At 34.0% G+C, this 18805-nt stretch overlaps 1 protein-coding gene across 1 annotated transcript; it reads right to left on the bottom strand.

The window, feature by feature from the left end:
* Positions 1 to 654: 654 nt before the first annotated feature.
* Positions 655 to 15819, bottom strand: HELRODRAFT_193156 (hypothetical protein; the record flags this gene model as incomplete). Its single annotated transcript, XM_009025800.1, has 22 exons — positions 655 to 732; positions 758 to 954; positions 1507 to 1587; positions 1980 to 2121; positions 2646 to 2816; positions 3550 to 3654; positions 4264 to 4337; positions 5236 to 5349; positions 6655 to 6725; positions 7053 to 7109; positions 7336 to 7418; positions 7513 to 7691; positions 7884 to 8018; positions 8279 to 8413; positions 9079 to 9192; positions 9430 to 9584; positions 10206 to 10326; positions 11408 to 11542; positions 12532 to 12670; positions 13185 to 13365; positions 13870 to 14358; positions 15789 to 15819. 21 exons carry the CDS (start codon positions 15817 to 15819, stop codon positions 808 to 810), a joined length of 2859 nt encoding a protein of 952 aa, XP_009024048.1. The 3' UTR covers positions 655 to 732; positions 758 to 807.
* Between the last annotated feature and the right edge of the window lie 2986 nt (positions 15820 to 18805).

Below are 18805 nucleotides of genomic sequence, written 5' to 3'. Positions count from 1 at the left end.
TCAACTGAAACAAACAACAGATTATGGTGAGTAAATTTGAAAAAGTTATGAAAATTCAATTCAAATGAATGAGGAAAACTGTGTAAGAGTAAGTTGGAGGTCAGCCTTTGAGAAGCCTCATGAGAGGAATGGAATCACATCCTCCTCCATCCATGGTGATATTTCCGGCTCTAAGTTGGCTCTCAACGACGATGTCATTTATATGCGTGCAACATGAATTGAAATATAAGCTGGTGAGTAATTCGTGAAATTATGAATGAATGCTTGCGTTGGGGAGTTAGAATGTAAATTTTAAAAAATATTTTCAATATCCCGACTGAGAGACCAAATAATAATTGGAATTTCTATAGATGTTAGTCCATTAACAAATCAATAAACCACATTTCAGCGAAGAAAATAATATATACATATATACATACACATATACATACCTATATGTGACACATAGCAAACGTAAAGGTGTGCAACATGGTAGAACTTGAAACAAAACAAAACCTCCTTTTCAAAAGAACAATGCATGATATATTTTGAAAAAGAATAAAATGAATGAAAGTTCAATATCTTGCTGAAAATTGTAAGCAGTATAAGCAGCAGCAAACGGCCAGCTAACCAGCTGCCAGTGAATTGAATGATCGATCCACCGGCTCATTGAAAAATGTCATCATCAATAAAATTATACATCAACCAATGATTAAAAAAGTCGATTGATGAATGAATGAATGAATGAATGAACAATTGAATAAAGAATGCATGAATGAACGAACGATTAAACCAATCGGTTCATTCGTTCGTTCATTCGATAATGAACTAATGAGAGGTCTGTTTGAGAAGCCACTGGACGAGCTGGTCTTCCGACTTGGCCTTCCAGTTGATGTTCATACGAACGGCATCCAGGAGTTCAATGTTCAGTCGGGCAGTCTCCTTACTCATGTGCTCGTTCAGGAATGTTTGTAACTGTCCGTTGGTTTGGTAGGTGGGTTGGTGTAGTGTATCAATTAATATGTAATAAACATGCAAGGCAGCTTATCACACACACACGCACGCACACACACACATACACACACGAACACGCAAATAGATGAAATAAAAATTGTATCAATCACAAAAAGAAAAAAATTACTTATTTTCCATGTAAAAAATACCCAAATACCAGTTTAATTCAGTTTACTTGTGTAACAAACATAGTGGGAAATTTTGAATAATTTTGAATGAAATTTTTTTGCGCAAAAAATGAATAGTAACTGTTCCCAGCCCAGTGAAGTTAATTGGTCCTCAAATAAAAGCGACATGCCCACAAACTAAAAATAGTCATCACCATCATCAACACCACACTACCACCACCATCATCGTCATCATGAAAACCACACCACCATCATCATCATCCTCAACACCACACCACCACCCTCATCATCATCACAACCACACCACCATCCCCATCATCATCATCATCCTCAACACCACACCACCATCCTCCTCCTCATCATCCTCATCATCACCCCCACTGACCTCGTCATATTCGACCTCTGTGGAGAAGAGGAATGAGGCGAACCTCACGATGGCTCTGGACCTCTTGGGCATGCCATGAATTCTTATAGCAGATGATGATGGAGTCAGTGAAGGTTGAGTGAGTGAGTGAGTGAGTGAGTGAGTGAGTGAGTGAGTGAGTGAGTGAGTGTCAGGTACATTTAACATTGTCGAGTCATCCTCATATCAAAGTTATCCAGTTTGCGTGAAAATTATTTTTAAATTGGATTTTTTTGAAGTTCATAAAGTGAAACGATATCAGAACAAAGCATCAACAAAAAAAAACGAGCAAATAAATAAAAAATATATAAATAAATAAATAAATTAATCAGTTAATACAATCATAAAAATAAATGAATAAATTAATTGATTAATCAGTTAATATAATCATAAAAATTTATCAAAGCACAAAAACAGGATCAGAAAAAAAGAAGATAGCTTGAAGAGGAGACTGACCTATCATTGATGAGTGACCAGTTCTTCTTGATGAAGTTCCACAGTACCAACTGACCGGCTGAATGCTTTCCAACTCCTGTCAATGTTCCCAGACACTCGTTCGTCTTCATTAGAGTCTGGTTCAAAGACATCTCCAACAGTCTGATTGATTGATTGAATGAGTGAATGTCACTCATTCAATCAATCAGACTGATTGAATGAGTGAATAATTGAATGAGTGAATAATTGAATGAATGAATGAATGAATGAATGAATGACGGAATAAATGTATGATTGATTGAATGGTTGAACAATTGACTAATAAAGTTGGAATGATTGAAAAGACAAAAAAAATTGTTTCATGGACTTACAACTCTCAATCATTTCTTATTAAAACTCAACTAATAAAATTTCAATTAAGGTTTTAGATGAAAATCAAAGCTCAAATCAGCACAACAAAACACTTCATTTTTTATTAAAGATAATCATAAAATAACCTCTTAATTTTTTTTTAAACTTAAATAAAACATATATACTCTCGACAAATTTCTCATCATTTTAAATTATCTCTCACATCTTATCTAGCAGATAACATGGGCAAAAAGCAAACCAACCAAACAAGCAACTACACAAATCCAAATGGACTAATTAGGCAGAGGCAGAGGCGCAAGCACACACAGACCTACCTAGTGACTCTGAGGACATCATTACTGAAGGTCAGTGCATCCAGCATGACGGCTTTCTGGGCCTGGCTGGTGTTGCTAGACATGGCGCTATTCATGACAAAGTCCCATTCCTCGGCCCCGCCGTACTTCACTGCGTACCGGAAGACTATGGACTGCTGGTTGGGACTTAATCTGTTCAGTGCCAGGAGAAACGATGATACGATACAATTCAATACGATACAATAAAATTCAATAAAATACAATTCAATAGAATACAATACAATACAATACAATTCAACACAATAAAATAAAATTCAATGCAATAATGGCAGATCAATCATGTAGGACATAAATTATCACTGCAATTATATCACTATCTCATTCGTATTCATCATGATATCATCCATAAATTATATCAAAATTTCATTCATTATTCATAATAATTAGATGATATATTCCATAAATTATATAATTATATCAAAATTTTATTTATTATTCATAATAATTAGATGATATCTTCCATGAATTACATCAAAATGTCATTCATTATCGATAATAATTAGATGATATCTTCCATAAATTATATCAAAATGTCATTCATTATTGATAATAATTAGATGATATCTTCCATAAATTATATCAAAATTTCATTCATTATTGATAATAATTAGATGATATCTTCCAAGAATACATTTATATGATAGAAACACACATTACGAATACCACATGTCGATAGCTTGCTATTCAACAGAGTTTATAAACCAAGAACAACAACACTAAAACAACATTACAACAACACACACACACACACACATACAACCACACACACACACACACACACACACAACCTCACGCACACCCGAATGACGTAACGGTCACTCAAAATCCCGATGTGACCCACCCAGCCACTCACCCACCAACTAACCTCAATGATCCATTAACCATCTGCTTGAAGGACCTCATCACCCAATCAACATACTCCTGGAAGCCGAGCCTCGTTGCAAGGGACATCAACTCTATCCTTATCAATCTGTTGGTTGGTGGGAGTTGGGATACAAACTACAAAGATACAAATTATACGGATACAATTAATGAGGATACAATCAATGAGGATACAATTAATGAGGATACAATCAATAATGCGGACACTGATAATACGGATACAATTAATACGGATACAATAAATAAGGATACAATTAATACGGATACAAATAATAAGGATACAATAAATACGGATACAAATAATAAGGATACAATTAATACGGATACAATTAATAAGGATACAATTAATAAGAATACAATTAATAAGGATACAAATAATACGGATACAAATAATAAGGATACAATAAATACGGATATAAATAATAAGGATACAATTAATAAGGATACAATTAATGAGGATACAAATAATACGGATACAATTAATACGGATATAATTAATAAGGATACAATTAATAAGGATACAATTAATACGGATACAATTAATAAAGATACAATTATTAAGGATACAATTAATGCGACCTAAGAAATGTAAACTTTTGCTGGCCTAAGAAGTGTAAAGCTTCTCTAAAATTCTTAGTAAATTTATTTCACAACACTTTATTAGAGTTTTTTTTATTGGTTTTTTTTTTTAAATTACTTGGTATCGTGGTCTCCAACATCTTCCCATCCAAGTTTCTTCAAGATTGGAGTCATCAACTTCTTCATAACATCCTGTTGTGTTGTAATGTTGTTGTGTGTTGTTGTTAGTGTAATGTTGTGGCGTGTTGTTATTAACGTTACGATGTTGTTGTGTGTTGTTGTAATGTTGTTGTGTGTTGCTATTGTAACAATGTTGCTGTGTGTTGTTATTGTTATTGTTGTTGTTGTGTGTTGTTATTGTTGTTGTAATGTTGTTGTGTGTTGTTGCTGTTGTGTGTTGTTGCTGTTGTAATGTTGATGTGTGTTGTTATTTTTGTTGTGTGTTATTATTTTTGTTGTGTGTTGTTGTTGTTGTTGTAGTGTTGCTGTGTGTTGTTATTGTAACGTTGTTGTTGTTGTAATGTTGTTGTGTGTCGTTGTTGTGTGTTGTATTATTGCGTTTTTAATGAAATAGTGTTGAGTGTTGTTATTGTAATTTTGTTGTCGTTGTTGTGTTCTGGCTACACAATCCTTAAAACCATATCATCATCAAAGTAACCACCACAGTCATCCTCATCATCATCACCATCGTCATCATTTCCAGTCTCAATGCTACTATCATAATCACAATAATATCATATCTGTCACCAGCATCCAAATCATCATCGCAACCACCACCATTATCATCATCATCATCATCAATACAATCATCACATTATCATCATCATCACTACCACCATCATCATTACAATCATCCTCACAATCATTACATCATCATCACCACCATCATCATGATAATCATTACACCACCATCATCATCACAATCATGACCACCATCATCACAACCACTACTACCACCACCATCCTCATCATCATCATCATCACAACCATTACCATCATCATCATCACAACCACCACTATCACCACCACCACCATCACCACTCTCATCATAATCACCGTAAACAGCTGATAATGAGTGTTCGTCTTGAACCTGTAGTCCATCATCTTGATGTTCCCCATCATCATCCTCCAGGGGTTGTAACTCCCCTCCCTCTCCAGGTACAACGAGAGGTCGAGCGCCATCGTCAGGTTCGTGTGGCCGGTGCTGTTGTGGTGGTGGCGGCGATGATGGTGGTAGTGGTGGTGAATGATGATGATAGTGGTGAATGGTGACGGATGATGGATGACGGATGATGGTGGTGATGATGATGGTGGTGATGACGGATGTGAATTATGATGACAGTGATGATGATGGTAGTGAATTTTGATGATAATGATGAATGATGTGAATTATGATGGCAGTGATGATGAATGATGATGGTGATGAATGGTGATGATGATGGCAGCGGTGAATGATGACAGTGAAGATGGTGAATGATGATGGATGTGAATTATGACGACTGTGATAACGACAATGATGATGGCAATGGTGAACGATTGCGGTAGATGATGACGATAGCGATGATTAATTATTGTAGTGATTATGGTGAATTACGTTGGTGATAAAAAAAAAAAACTTGAACTGCAACAAAGGATGAATTGATACTCGGTGCTTAGCACTGATAAAAGCCAGAAAATTAATCACTCAAGACGACATAAATGTAGATGGAATGAATGAAATTTCAACGAAAACTAAATGGAAAAATGAATGTCTCCATCTAGACGAACACTCCAGAAACCTAACGAGGGAGAAGATATCATTGATCAAATTGCCTCTGTCGATTGCAGTGAAGACCTGTGTAGTGGTAAGTGATGGTCTCTGAGTATCTCAGATAGCAAGAATTCTGGTGATACTCTTGTATTCATGTTATGCATGAGATACATTTGTATCTTTAGTATGTATGGGATAAATCTGTATCTATATTATGTATGGGATATATTTGTATCTATAGTATGTATTGGATATATTTGTATCTATAGTATGTATGAGATATATTTGTGTCTATAGTATGTATGGGATATATTTGTGTCTATAGTATGTATGGGATATATTTGTATCTATAGTATGTATGAGATATATTTGTATCTATATTATGTATGGGATACATTTGTATCTATAGTATGTATGAGATATATCTGTATCTATATTATGTATGGGATATATTTGTATCCATATATATTAACATCATCATCATCATTGCAAGTGTCATCATCATCACCAATGTCATCATCATAATCATCATCATCATCATTATTACAAAAACCCCTACCCTCATCATCATCCTTGAAATACATAATAACATTCATATCGTCTATCATAACTATCATAAAAACCACCACAACTATCACTCTCAAAAACATCATCATCATAATCTTCGCAGTTTTCAACATCATCATCCTCATCTCCCTCATTACCATCATCATCATCCTCATCCTCATCATCATCATCAACACGTTAAAATGTATTTACAGTGTGATCGGATTTGAGTTGCCTAATGATGTCAGACCATCCATTATCATCGTAGTGCACTCTGTAGAAACCTGGAAAAGACGAACAATACCATCATCACCACCATCATCATCACCTTCATCAACAACAACAAGGACGACGACGACAACAACAACTCCATTATCATCACCATCTTCCTCCTTCTCATCACCAACATTACCATCTTCATCATCCCCATCCTCTCCAATATCACCATCATCATCATCACCACCATCTTAAATATCGTCATCATCACCATCACCATCATCTTTAACATCTTCATCATCACAAACTACTCCATCATCATCACCATCCTCCTCCTCATCAACATCACCATCTTCATCAACAACGACATTAAAGATCACCCCACCACCGTCCACCTGTCATGTTTGAATTCGCTTTCAACCAATTAACATCCTCTGGCAGTTCAAACCTTACTGGATAAAAAACGAATGAAAGATAAAAAATAAATGAACGAAAGATAAAAAATAAAAGAATATCACCTCTATTACAGCTCTCGTTATCATAATTATCATGAACATAATCACGTATAATCATCATTACTATCACCGCATCAATCCTCATCATAACTCTCTTCGTCGTCATTATCATCATCATCATCATCATCTTTATCATCATCGTCCCAGCAGCAGCAGCACACACGTGTTTTTTCCTTCATGAAGTACATGGAATGGTTGTTTGGATGTCTGTCGGTCACAAAGGTCAGCGGAATGAACCACAAGTAACTGGAGGCAGGTAGGTATTTTAATTAACATAATTCATAATTAATCATATTTACAATTAATTAACTAATTAATTAATTAATTAGACACCACCAACTTAAAGCGGGAAGGCTCAACTTGCACGCCTGCCAGTTTCGACTGGTCAGTGATGACGTACCTCTCCTGGCGACACGTCACCTGTCGACCGTTCCTGCTCATGCTGACTACAGGGAAGCCCATCTGCAGAGTCCACGTGTCCATCATTTCTTTCACGTTGATGTGCATGGTGTCTTTCAACTGTGAGTGCGTGCGTTTGTGTGTGTGTGTATGTGCGTGTGTGTTTGTGTGTACGTCCAATTTCAGTGGACTAGAGTTGAGTTGAGATTTCAGATCATATCTGCGAATGTTTGGCATAAAGATAAGCAAAATAACTTCCCAATAAACTCAATTGTAAATAAGGGGAGAGAGCAGTAGGAGTTAAACTGGAACCTGCTGAGTGAAAGATTCCCAGAGGTCGTTGTTGTTGGCAGTATCAAACTGGTGCTTGGTCAGGTAGTTCTTCAGGGCTCTGTAGAAGACGTCCGGTCCAACGACATTCTCCAACATTCGAATCACCGACGCTCCCTGCCATGCAACAGAAAAATTGAAACGTGCGAACGTCAAATGAAAACATTTGAAGAATATCCAAAAATATGAAAAATTGAGGGACGACGCCATATTAATGAAAAATAAGGTCGATGCTGGCGTTTGAAAATGATGTCGAAGAACATTTTAAAACAGATACAAATACTTCCAAAAAGATGAACGCGGCAAACAAACGAATGAACAAACAAACAAACAATTGAACAAACAAACAAGCAACCAGCAAACAAACACAAGGAAACCTTGTCATAAGAGATGCTGTCAAATATCTCGTTGATCTCGTTCGGGTCGTAAACCGGATCGGATATTGAGTGGGACGCATCCGAGGAGTCTGCAACCATGGCAACTGCCATCGTCTGACATGTAAAGATCTCCATCTGTCGGAGATCATTTGCTAACTTTCAAAACATCGCCACCATCTTTTCCCCAGACCGAAATGGTGACAAAAAATTTCAATATGATAATCATTTAAAAAAATTTAGGTGTATAATGCTGCAAAGAAAACTTGTCGTTTCAACTACTTCATCATCGAAACCATTTCAAACCGTAGTAAAGGAAAGGCTTATTGTCAACAATCATCTTAACTCTTGTAATTCAAGTCCACCAACCCAATTCAATTATGTAACAATGAACATGTAGCAATTAATTCAAGCAAGCGTCAAGAAATGCATACAATAATTTTCTTAATGTGAGTTTCTATAAAAATATGCTCGTTTTAGAAACCCGCCACCAGTTTATTTCTACACTATACAACATCAATCTCAGTTAACCTCAACCTCCAAATACGACATGAACACGATAAACAAAAAACTAGCAACAAACAAACAAACAAACCAACAGACAAACCAACAAACAAACAAGCAAGCAAACAAACAAACAAACAAACAGACCAACAAACAGACCAACAAACAAACCAACAGACAAACCAACAAACAAACCAACAAACAAACCAACAAACAAACCAACAAACAAACCAACAAACAAACCAACAAACAAACCAACAAACAAACCAACAAACAAACAAACAAACAAACAAACAGACCATAGGCCAATCAGGGAAGATGTGATTGGTCCCGACGTACTCGATGTACTTGGCAAACCCTTCATTAAGCCACAGATCATTCCACCACTCCATCGTTACCAGGTTGCCAAACCACTGAAAACATGGGACATCTAACTTACTACAAGACAACAACAACAATAACAGCAGCAACAACAACAACAACAGCAATAACGACACAACAACACAACAACAACAGCAACAGCAACAACAGCAACAACACCACCACCAACAACAACAGCAACAATAACAACAACAACAACACGGTTGCTACTACACAATCACAAAGAATTCCTCCAGTAACACAAGCAATCAATTACATGCCCAGCCAACCTGATGAGCCAACTCATGAGCCACGACGACAACCACCATGTTCTTGTCGTGCTCTGAATTTCGACTCTCATTCAAGAGGAGGTACTTTGAAATGTAGAGCACCGGTCCCCAGTTCTCCATGGCACCAACCGACATGTCGGGTATGGCCACGTTGTCTGGCGTCGAAGGGTTGGGGGTCAATTTGATTAAAGAGTGGAATCATACATTATAATTGGCATGCATACCGTCAGCTGGATGGAGGTCGTTGAATTTTAATGTGGAAAAAACAAATGCAGTTAAACTAACAATTAACACGAACGAACTTCAATGTATATCTTAACAGCGTGTATTGAAAAATGTCAAACACGTGTTTTTTTTTTAAAAATCAGACAGTAAAATATGAGGAAAATCATACTGAGTTTAAATTTAAATATGAAGGACATGAAATTTTAATGTGAACAATCCAATGCCCATCAATAAACAATTAACATGAAATTTCTCTTCCATTAAACTCTGATGGAAATATGAGAGAATGTCGTAAATCAATCTAAAGTTCACTCCATTCAATTTAATTTTGTACCTATTTGCGTCATAACATTAAACATGGTACGAATAAGGTGAACCCTTCATATGTTCTGCCTCAACAGTTGAAGCTAGCACCAGCACAGATCACCAATGAACAATTTCTAATTCTAAAAATATGAAAAATAGGAAACTGCTTGGAAGTAAAAAAAAGTGCTTCCAAGCGTTATAATAGAGGTAGGGTTAGGGTACTTGAAACCAAAAATGGGACTAACCAAGTTTCTTCAGAGGATACTTGATGCCATAGAAATCCTCGTAAAAGTCGAGTATTTTGGTGGCTTTGTCCAGGGCGACGTTGACGTCATTGATGGCTTCCGGTGGGGCGTACACCGAGATCTTCAATTTCAGTGATGTGTATGTATGTGAGTGTTTGTGTATGTCAGTGTGTGTTTCTGTGAGTGTGTTTATGTGAATGTAAATGTGTACGTATAAGTAGATGTAATTGTGTGCGTGTAAGTGTGTATATATATATATATATATGTATATAAATATATATATATGTATGTGTGTTAAAGGTTAAAGATTACTCTCTCTTTTGCGCTTACTTCAGAGGTTTCAACGACAAACCACGCATCATATACATTGCATATGATAGGCGGGGATCTCTTTGTATTCGAACCCAGTCACTTCAGCAGCAAGACCAGGCGCTTTTAACCATTGAGACATCATGTGTGTAGACATAAATGTATGTTTATTTGTGCTTATGTACAAGCAAGTGGGTATGTATAAGTGTGTGCGGTGTGATTGTGGGCGCGTCATAAAATAAAAAATATATTTTATAAAAGAAGTTAATGGCAGCTTTACAAACAGTTTAATTTATGCAAAAAACAACCTTAATTAGAACATCTCAAGTTTACATTTCTATGGCTAAAAATTAAAAATTCTTAAATGATTTGCATTTTTATTACAGAATAATTTCCTGATTGAAGGTGCAACAAATTATTTGAAGTGATAAAAAAGTTGATTTTTTACTAAAATGTTGTAAGTTTTTTTTTTATAAACTTTTGAACACTACTTAGTAATGAGAACAGTTTTTCTTCAAATAATGCCATTTTATAAGAATATGCGAAAGGATAACTATTTGAAGGTAAGAAAAGCAGCTCAACGCTGTCACTCACATGTCTACCGTGATTATAATCTGCATTTTAATTTCACGTGATTCAACAAAACAGAAGTGGTTTGAGAAATAAACAAATTTGTTACCAGCAGATAGATCATGAGCAAGGTCATTAGCAAGAAACAAAAATATTTACATCAGCTGAATTGAAAAAAAAACTACAAGCTATCTGCAACTTATAAAGTGTCACCACCACAACTTATCATCATCATCATCACCATTATCATCATCATCATCATCAGCAGTAGTAGCAGCATCGCCATCGTTATCAGCATCACCACCATCTTTCCACCGACTCACATTGACTCCACTTTTGCTCAGCTGTGACTTGGAGAGGTAGTCGCAAACAACGAATGCCACCAAGTATGTGCTCATCTTGAGGGTTGTGTTGAAGATGTCCATCGTTTCGTTCTCTGAAATCATTTTCTCTGCTACCTAGGCAAGACAAAAATGAAAGCATGCTCATTTTGGCCATTTTACTTTTGGTTGAAGAGAGATAAAATTGGTAATATAGACTGATCAGATAATAAGAATGCTATATTTTTATTGTGCAATCACCTGACTCAAATGCAAGAAGAACTTTAAAAACATCACAAAATATCCAGCACACAACACAAAAACCTCCACTACACCACACGAATTGAAAATGGAATCAAAGACACTATGCAGCAGACAGTACAGAGGAATTAGAAACAAAAAATTAATAGTACAAAAAGAAGTCAAATGTAAATAAATTAATTAATAAGTTATAATTAACTCTATTGTACTTTAGAAAATTTTGAAAAGTTGATGACTGAGAAGAATTTCAAAAACTGATTGTTAAGAGGGGTCTAAACTTAGAAATGAGGCGATCTTTGTTTAATAAATAAGTTAAAAAATTAAAAACATTTTTGAAAAAATGAATTGAAAATGGAATCAAAGACAACATGTAGAAGACAGCAGAGAAACAAAAAGTAACAGTGGGTAACAAAAAGAAGTCAAATGTAAACAAATTAATTAATAATAGTTATAAATAACTTTATTGCACTTTACTCATCAAATACGCAATTTGTACCTTCCTCAAAGAAAAGAACTTATTCACTAGTGAATTGAGAAAAACACAGACAATAATATATATATATATATATATATATATATATATATATAATTAATTAATTTGATTATTTGATATAGTAATTGTTCTGTTAATAATCTAATGAGTTTTAAAAAGAATTTTCAGATAGACATGCATCAAAAGATGCTACTAAAACAAACGAACAAACAAACAACACACATGACAACAATAACAACAGCATACACACACACACCAAAACACACACACAACACACCAAAACACACACATACACAACCCACCAAAACACACACATACACAACACACCAAAACACACACACACACTAACACAGGCATCAATACACAGACATACCTTCTCAGTATTGAACAGTGAGATGTAATCCTTTGGTCTGATGATGTTGAACTTGAAGTGTGCCTTCATGTGAGGTTCGTCAAAACAAGGAAATGCTGACCTTGCTTCTGTCGGTTCAAACTGCGTGGCTGCCAAATATCTTTCAAGTTGGATGAACATAACCAAGTTTAAATTTAAGAACTTCTAATAAACAATGACATTCATCTCTCATTCTCTCATTCAAACTTTCATCAAAAAACGTCTTAAAAAGGCATTTAATAAAGCAAGGCTTTGAAGGTCAGGCGGACATTTATACATTAAAACACCATAAAATTTAAATGTAGAAAACTGAATGCATCTTATTGTATACAGCATAATTGCAGGACTCAACAACCCAACAAGACACAAGACAACAGCATGCCTGAATAGGCCTCAAAACTTTCAACTTCATTTTATAAGTTATCTCTATCGGACAATATTCAACTCAGTAGCACAATCATTTATGGATTAGATCGTTTTAAAAATTAAACAAAATCAACGGAATAAATTGTTTAAGAAAAACACCAAAACCACAAATGTTAGCAATAAATTTCTATGCAGCACAGTTACTGTTACAAATATCTTGTTCCAGTAATATATTGATACATCTGAAATAGGTCAATGGAGGAACAAACCTCTTAACACCACCTCTAGTGATATAAAAATTGAGAAAAAATCCATTCATATTGTCACTGAGTACTCCGTGGAAAGATACATTGATGAGTATGGTTGATCCAGCGATGAGGTTGGATGTCAGTTCGATGTACAACTGCTCACGTTCAACTGAGATCAAATACTTCTTCATTTCTATCCTGTCTGTTGTTGTTGTTGTGTGGTGTTGGTGTGGTCGTCGTTGCTGTTGTTGTTAAAGTGATAATCATAGTGAAAATGTTGAAAAAATTGTTGTTGTGATGTTGCAGTTCTCGTTATTAAGATGAGGATGATAATGACACTGTGGTTGTTGTTGCAAAATGATGATGGTGAAAATGGCGGAAAAAATGTAGTAGGTTGTTGTTACAACGATGATGACGATGATGTTGATAGCAATGATGTTGTGATGATAATGAGGATGTCAGAAAGAAAGATGCTACAATGACGTGAGGTGAAGAATATGGTGACCAAGTGAGATAACTGTGCTAAGAAATGTTTGCAAAATTATAATTAAAATATATTTTGAAAGCCTAATTAATTGCATGTAATGTAACAAGATGAATATAACAAACTCGAGACAAAATTAAAACAAAGAATAATCACTACTGTGGAAAATTTTGATCTAAAAACAATAGCTCTACCAAAAAAATTAACCAGACATCAACTAACCATCTCGGTTCCTATAACGTAAGCCAATGTCAGAGATGTTGAGTTGCTTGACATGCATGACGATGTAATCAGTGCTACTCTTCACAACCACCTCCACACTCGACCAGCCACTAAAATCAAACTTTTCCATGTCAGGATGGATGAGGACCCCGTATGAATGGGGCACCAAAGTTGTTGGTAGTCTTATTTTGTTCCAACGAAACTGACTGCCTTTAACATTAGAGATCTTGTCAGTTGTTGCAGTGTTGGTTGGTTGGCTGATGTTTGTGGAGGGGAGTTTGTGGTCAGCATCGACAGAGGTGTGGTTCGGAGATGGGGGCATCGAGCAAGCTGGTCTGGCAAATGCAGCAATGACAGAAACAGCAAAGAGACAGCAGATGATTGCTGCAACTGTGAACGCTGCCCTCCTTGGACTGCAAGTGTACATTGTTGAGTTGTTCAGCAGGGAGCCTCTGTTGAATAGCAGGTTCTTGTCAGATTTGCTAGTTCCTGGGGGTTAAAAAAAATGTTTAATAAACCAGCTAACAGTTATTCCAAGTTTTAATGTTTATCATAAGCTGCCTCACACAAAATGAGGATAAAATTATATGAACTGTGTTAAACTCATAAACTACAAAAAAGTTGAGTTTGTATTACAGAATATTAATGGTAATCAAACATAAACCAACTTTTGGTTTACAATAGAGTCATATATTAAATTGTTTCGATTTGTTCACAAACAACAATGTTCACGAATTAACTCAAAATAAAACCAATCCAACTTTCCAACTATGAAGTTACTGTAAAAATAAAGTATAATCAATTAACAATGTAACTACTTTAAGATATAAATGTAGTTTTAATGATAATTTATTAATTAATTTTAATTGGAGCAAACAAAAATCAAAGATTGTTCTAATTATAACCAGTTCAACTGTCCTTAATTAAGTCGAATTTAAAACTAAATTTAATTAAACTAGAATAAGTTGCACAATTAGAAAATACTTTAGAAAAAATATTTCAAATTTTATAAACTTTAATAATAATTTGCACTATAGTTAAAGTTAATGAATATCTATTAACAATACAAATATTTGTAGCATCATGTCACTAAAATACTATCACATTGTTTTATCATGTAGAATTGTTGTTGTTGTTGACATTGTTATTTATATCTCATTTGGACATTGGTCTTTGGAGTAAGACTAACTTATATAAAATTACATAAGTTTATAATTAGAATATATAACAAAAGTATGTTATGTTGATTAAGTCTAAGTCAGGTCTAGGTTCAAAACAAATTGAAACAATTTAAATTTAACATATGACTTGGTAAAGTTAGAGACTAGACTAGAGCTAGATCACCAAGAAGGGTATAATGAAATAAATTATAAATTACCGTAATTGTATCATACTATTGATTATTATACTAGGATAAGTATATTTAGGAAAGATGACAAGAAGATTTTATGCTTATTTATTCGCTTGTTCTTATATTTATTTAAAAATTTAAAAAAATACTTGAAAACAAAAACAAGAAAATTAACAAATCTATTAATTTTTGATTTACTTACTTTCAGTTTACTTTACATAAAAATATTAAGTATTTAATTTAATACTTAATTATTTATTTTACACTAATCTACTAACTACCAAATGGCAAATCAAATGCCTAGTTGAATTTTAGAAATAGTTAGAATCTAAAAACCTACACTAACTAAATAAATCTCTAACTCTTCTAACGTGATAAAACTCTAATCTTAAATTTAATTAAATTTTATTTTAAATGAAATAAAAATAACAAAACAACATAATTTTAACTAACCTTCCTAGATAGATAGTTTAACAGTTAAACTTTAACTTAATTATTTTTAAATTTTAACTAATTAACTAATCTTCCCTTGAAATAATATATAAAATAAAAAAATGTCAGAGCTAACCAGAGAATGAGACCTCTTCAATTTCGGCCATCTTTAACTGTTAATTTGTTAAAGTTTAACAAATGAATAAACCACAAGAATCACATTGAAAATAATAGAGACGCCATCATTAAATTAACTGTTAATTTAATTATTAACACATCGATTAACTGGAGGACCTCATTAAAAATGCCGGCCACCCATTGAAAAAGAACGTCAACGCGAGTTAAAATGCTTCCAAATAAGCCGCTTAAGTTAGCCTCGATGGATGGAAATATACAAAATTAAAAATTAAAAAATGCGCTTTAAATTAAATCATTTGAAATGTGGATGGTGGTGTGGTTTTCTCTCCGAGTCAATTTGAATTTAATCTTATTTATTATTCTTATTTATTTACTTATTATTATTTCATTATTATTTATTTACATATTTTTTTTTATTCTCTAGTCAATTTGGATTCATTAAAACTCTTTTATTATCAATAAATCAATAGGGGAAATGAAATAAAAATAAAATAGAATTTCATTATACAGTATAATAAAACCACAGATGCTCATTATCTAGGATAAGTGCTAAAGGTAGTTTATTTAAAATGGTTATACAGTTTTCCTTTCGCAATAAATGGCATACGACAATTTAATAACTAATAATAATAATAATAATAATAATAATAATAATAATAATAACAAAGTTTGAAATGGTTCAGTAGACTAGCATCTGTGTGAGGACCACTACAAAATAAATGTCCTGGGCTTCTCCACTCCATCTAGTTCCAAAAGGTACTCCTGGACAATGGAGAGCTTGCGGAGATTATCGTTGTGTAAATGCCATTACGAAACCAGACAGATATCCAATTCCAAATATTCACAGCATCTCAACAAAACTACATAGCAAAAAGAAATTTTCAAAATTGAACTTATTAAAAGCCTATCACCAGATACCAGTACATGAAAACGATATTGAAAAAAACAGCCGTAATAACACCTTTTGGACTCTTTGAGTACATGTTTATGCCTTTTGGTTTGCGAAATGCAGGATGTACATTCCAAAGATTCATGGATAATATCTTTCTAGGTACCTACTGTGTTTTTGTTTATCTAGACGACATTCTCATATTTTCAGAAAGCACTGAACAACATGAAAAAGATATAGAAATAGTATTTCAAATCCTTAGCGAAAATAATTTGAGAATCTCCATAGACAAGTGCCAACTTTTCAAAGAAAATCTAAATTACCTAGGATTCAACATCAGCGGTGAAGGACTATTTTCTACAAAAGAAAAAATAAACGAAATTGAAGAATTTCCAGTTCCAAATGATACTAAATCTTTACGTGGATTTTTAGGAATGATTGGTTTCTATCGCAAACTCATTCCACAATTTGCAGATATTGTATTTCCACTAACAGAATTAATAAAGTTACACCCAAACTCAAAAACAATAGTGTTTAATAACGAAGAATTGGAAGCCTTTAAAACCATCAAATGTAAACTTGCCAACGTAACAACCCTTCCATATCCAGATTCAAAATGTACAAAATACCACTTAGTTACTGATAGTTCTGCTTACGCCATAGGTGCAGCACTGCATCAAGTATTGATTCAACTCCGGTACCAATCGGTTTCTACTCTAAAAAGTTAACTGAACCACAACGTAACCTTTCTACATTCTAGCAGCGTACCTTTTTCGGTCGCCAGGACAATTAATTAACAACCTACTTTTTTAAAATTATACGTTTAACTTGAATAAATATAGCAAATTTATAATTATATTGCTACTATTAATATACGGATGAGCTATATTTTACATTAAAAAAAACAGAGTTTAACATTAAAATTTTATATGGATATAGATAGGCGCTGCCTATATGCAGTTTGCTATTCGTGTCGGTTTATGAACCTTAGCTCAATTTTGAAGCCACATGCGCCGAATTTTGAAAAAATATCATCGTTTTGGAGGACTAAAGCGGGGCGCAGAACATGGATGGCGAAATTGGGGATTGCCCGCCAAATTCGGAACGGTTGGCAACTATGCATTTGGATTGAGATTTCAAATACAGATGAGAACAAGGGAAGTATCAATTTATGTTTTTCAGGTGAAGGACTCTAATGTGAATAACTGAATATAGAAACAACTAGTTTGAATGTCACGCAGACTCAATGTGACTACAGGCAAGTATATCCAGGAGCTCACATCTTTGGTGTTAAAACAGGAGATGCAGCGGGAGAATTTATCTCATGGGTAAATTTTGTCAAAATAAAAATTAATTTCAACCTAGTCGATTTGTTGACAAAATATTTTTAGTTTATCTCAACTTCGTTTGGTGGCGTAGCCGAAAATTGTTTGCGATGGTCTTCGATTTGAAAATATTTCGGAGCTGTTTTTTTTTCTTAACAAGCAATAATTGTCCAGTTTTCCTAATTAGTCCTAAGTTAAATCGTGATTGATAGATCGCTATTTTACATTTCATGGCTGTAAGAGTACTGAAAAAGATATCGTTTAATAACACTTCTCCCTAGCTTCGCCTCTGATTTTATAACTATTCTTCAATAAATATTTTGGGTCAAAGTTTAATGACTGCCCTCAATTTAAAACAAATTAATGTGGTTAGTTTAAACGATACTATTTTTAAACTAACGAAATCTTTGTGATTCTTCAAAAAATATAAAATATTTCTCGACACAGCAACTGCGAACCAACGACAGCACTATGTAGCAATAGAGATATCTTGACGTAAAATTAGAAGTCAACACACTTAACAACTTCTGTGAATAGATAGTAAACAAATAATAAGAAATAAAATAAATAAGAAATTAATAAACAAAATGTTGTAATAAATTTTTATAAAAAATTGCAGCATGGCTCATTTATGAATGGTGGTCTTTCGTATGGATTGGAGATAGCAGCTCCCCGAGGTCCTCACCACAAGTGCCTACCAACTTCTCCAGTCATATCTATTGAAAAAAGAATTTACCTTGTTTGCCGTATTTAAACAATTACTAAACAATTAATTTTCTAAACAATAAAATCACTGAACAA

The sequence above is a fragment of the Helobdella robusta genome (assembly GCF_000326865.2).
Source record: "Helobdella robusta unplaced genomic scaffold HELROscaffold_43, whole genome shotgun sequence".
Lineage (NCBI taxonomy): Eukaryota > Metazoa > Annelida > Clitellata > Rhynchobdellida > Glossiphoniidae > Helobdella > Helobdella robusta.
Note: the sequence above shows the minus strand (reverse complement) of the source record. Positions and strands in the feature narration are given on the sequence as shown.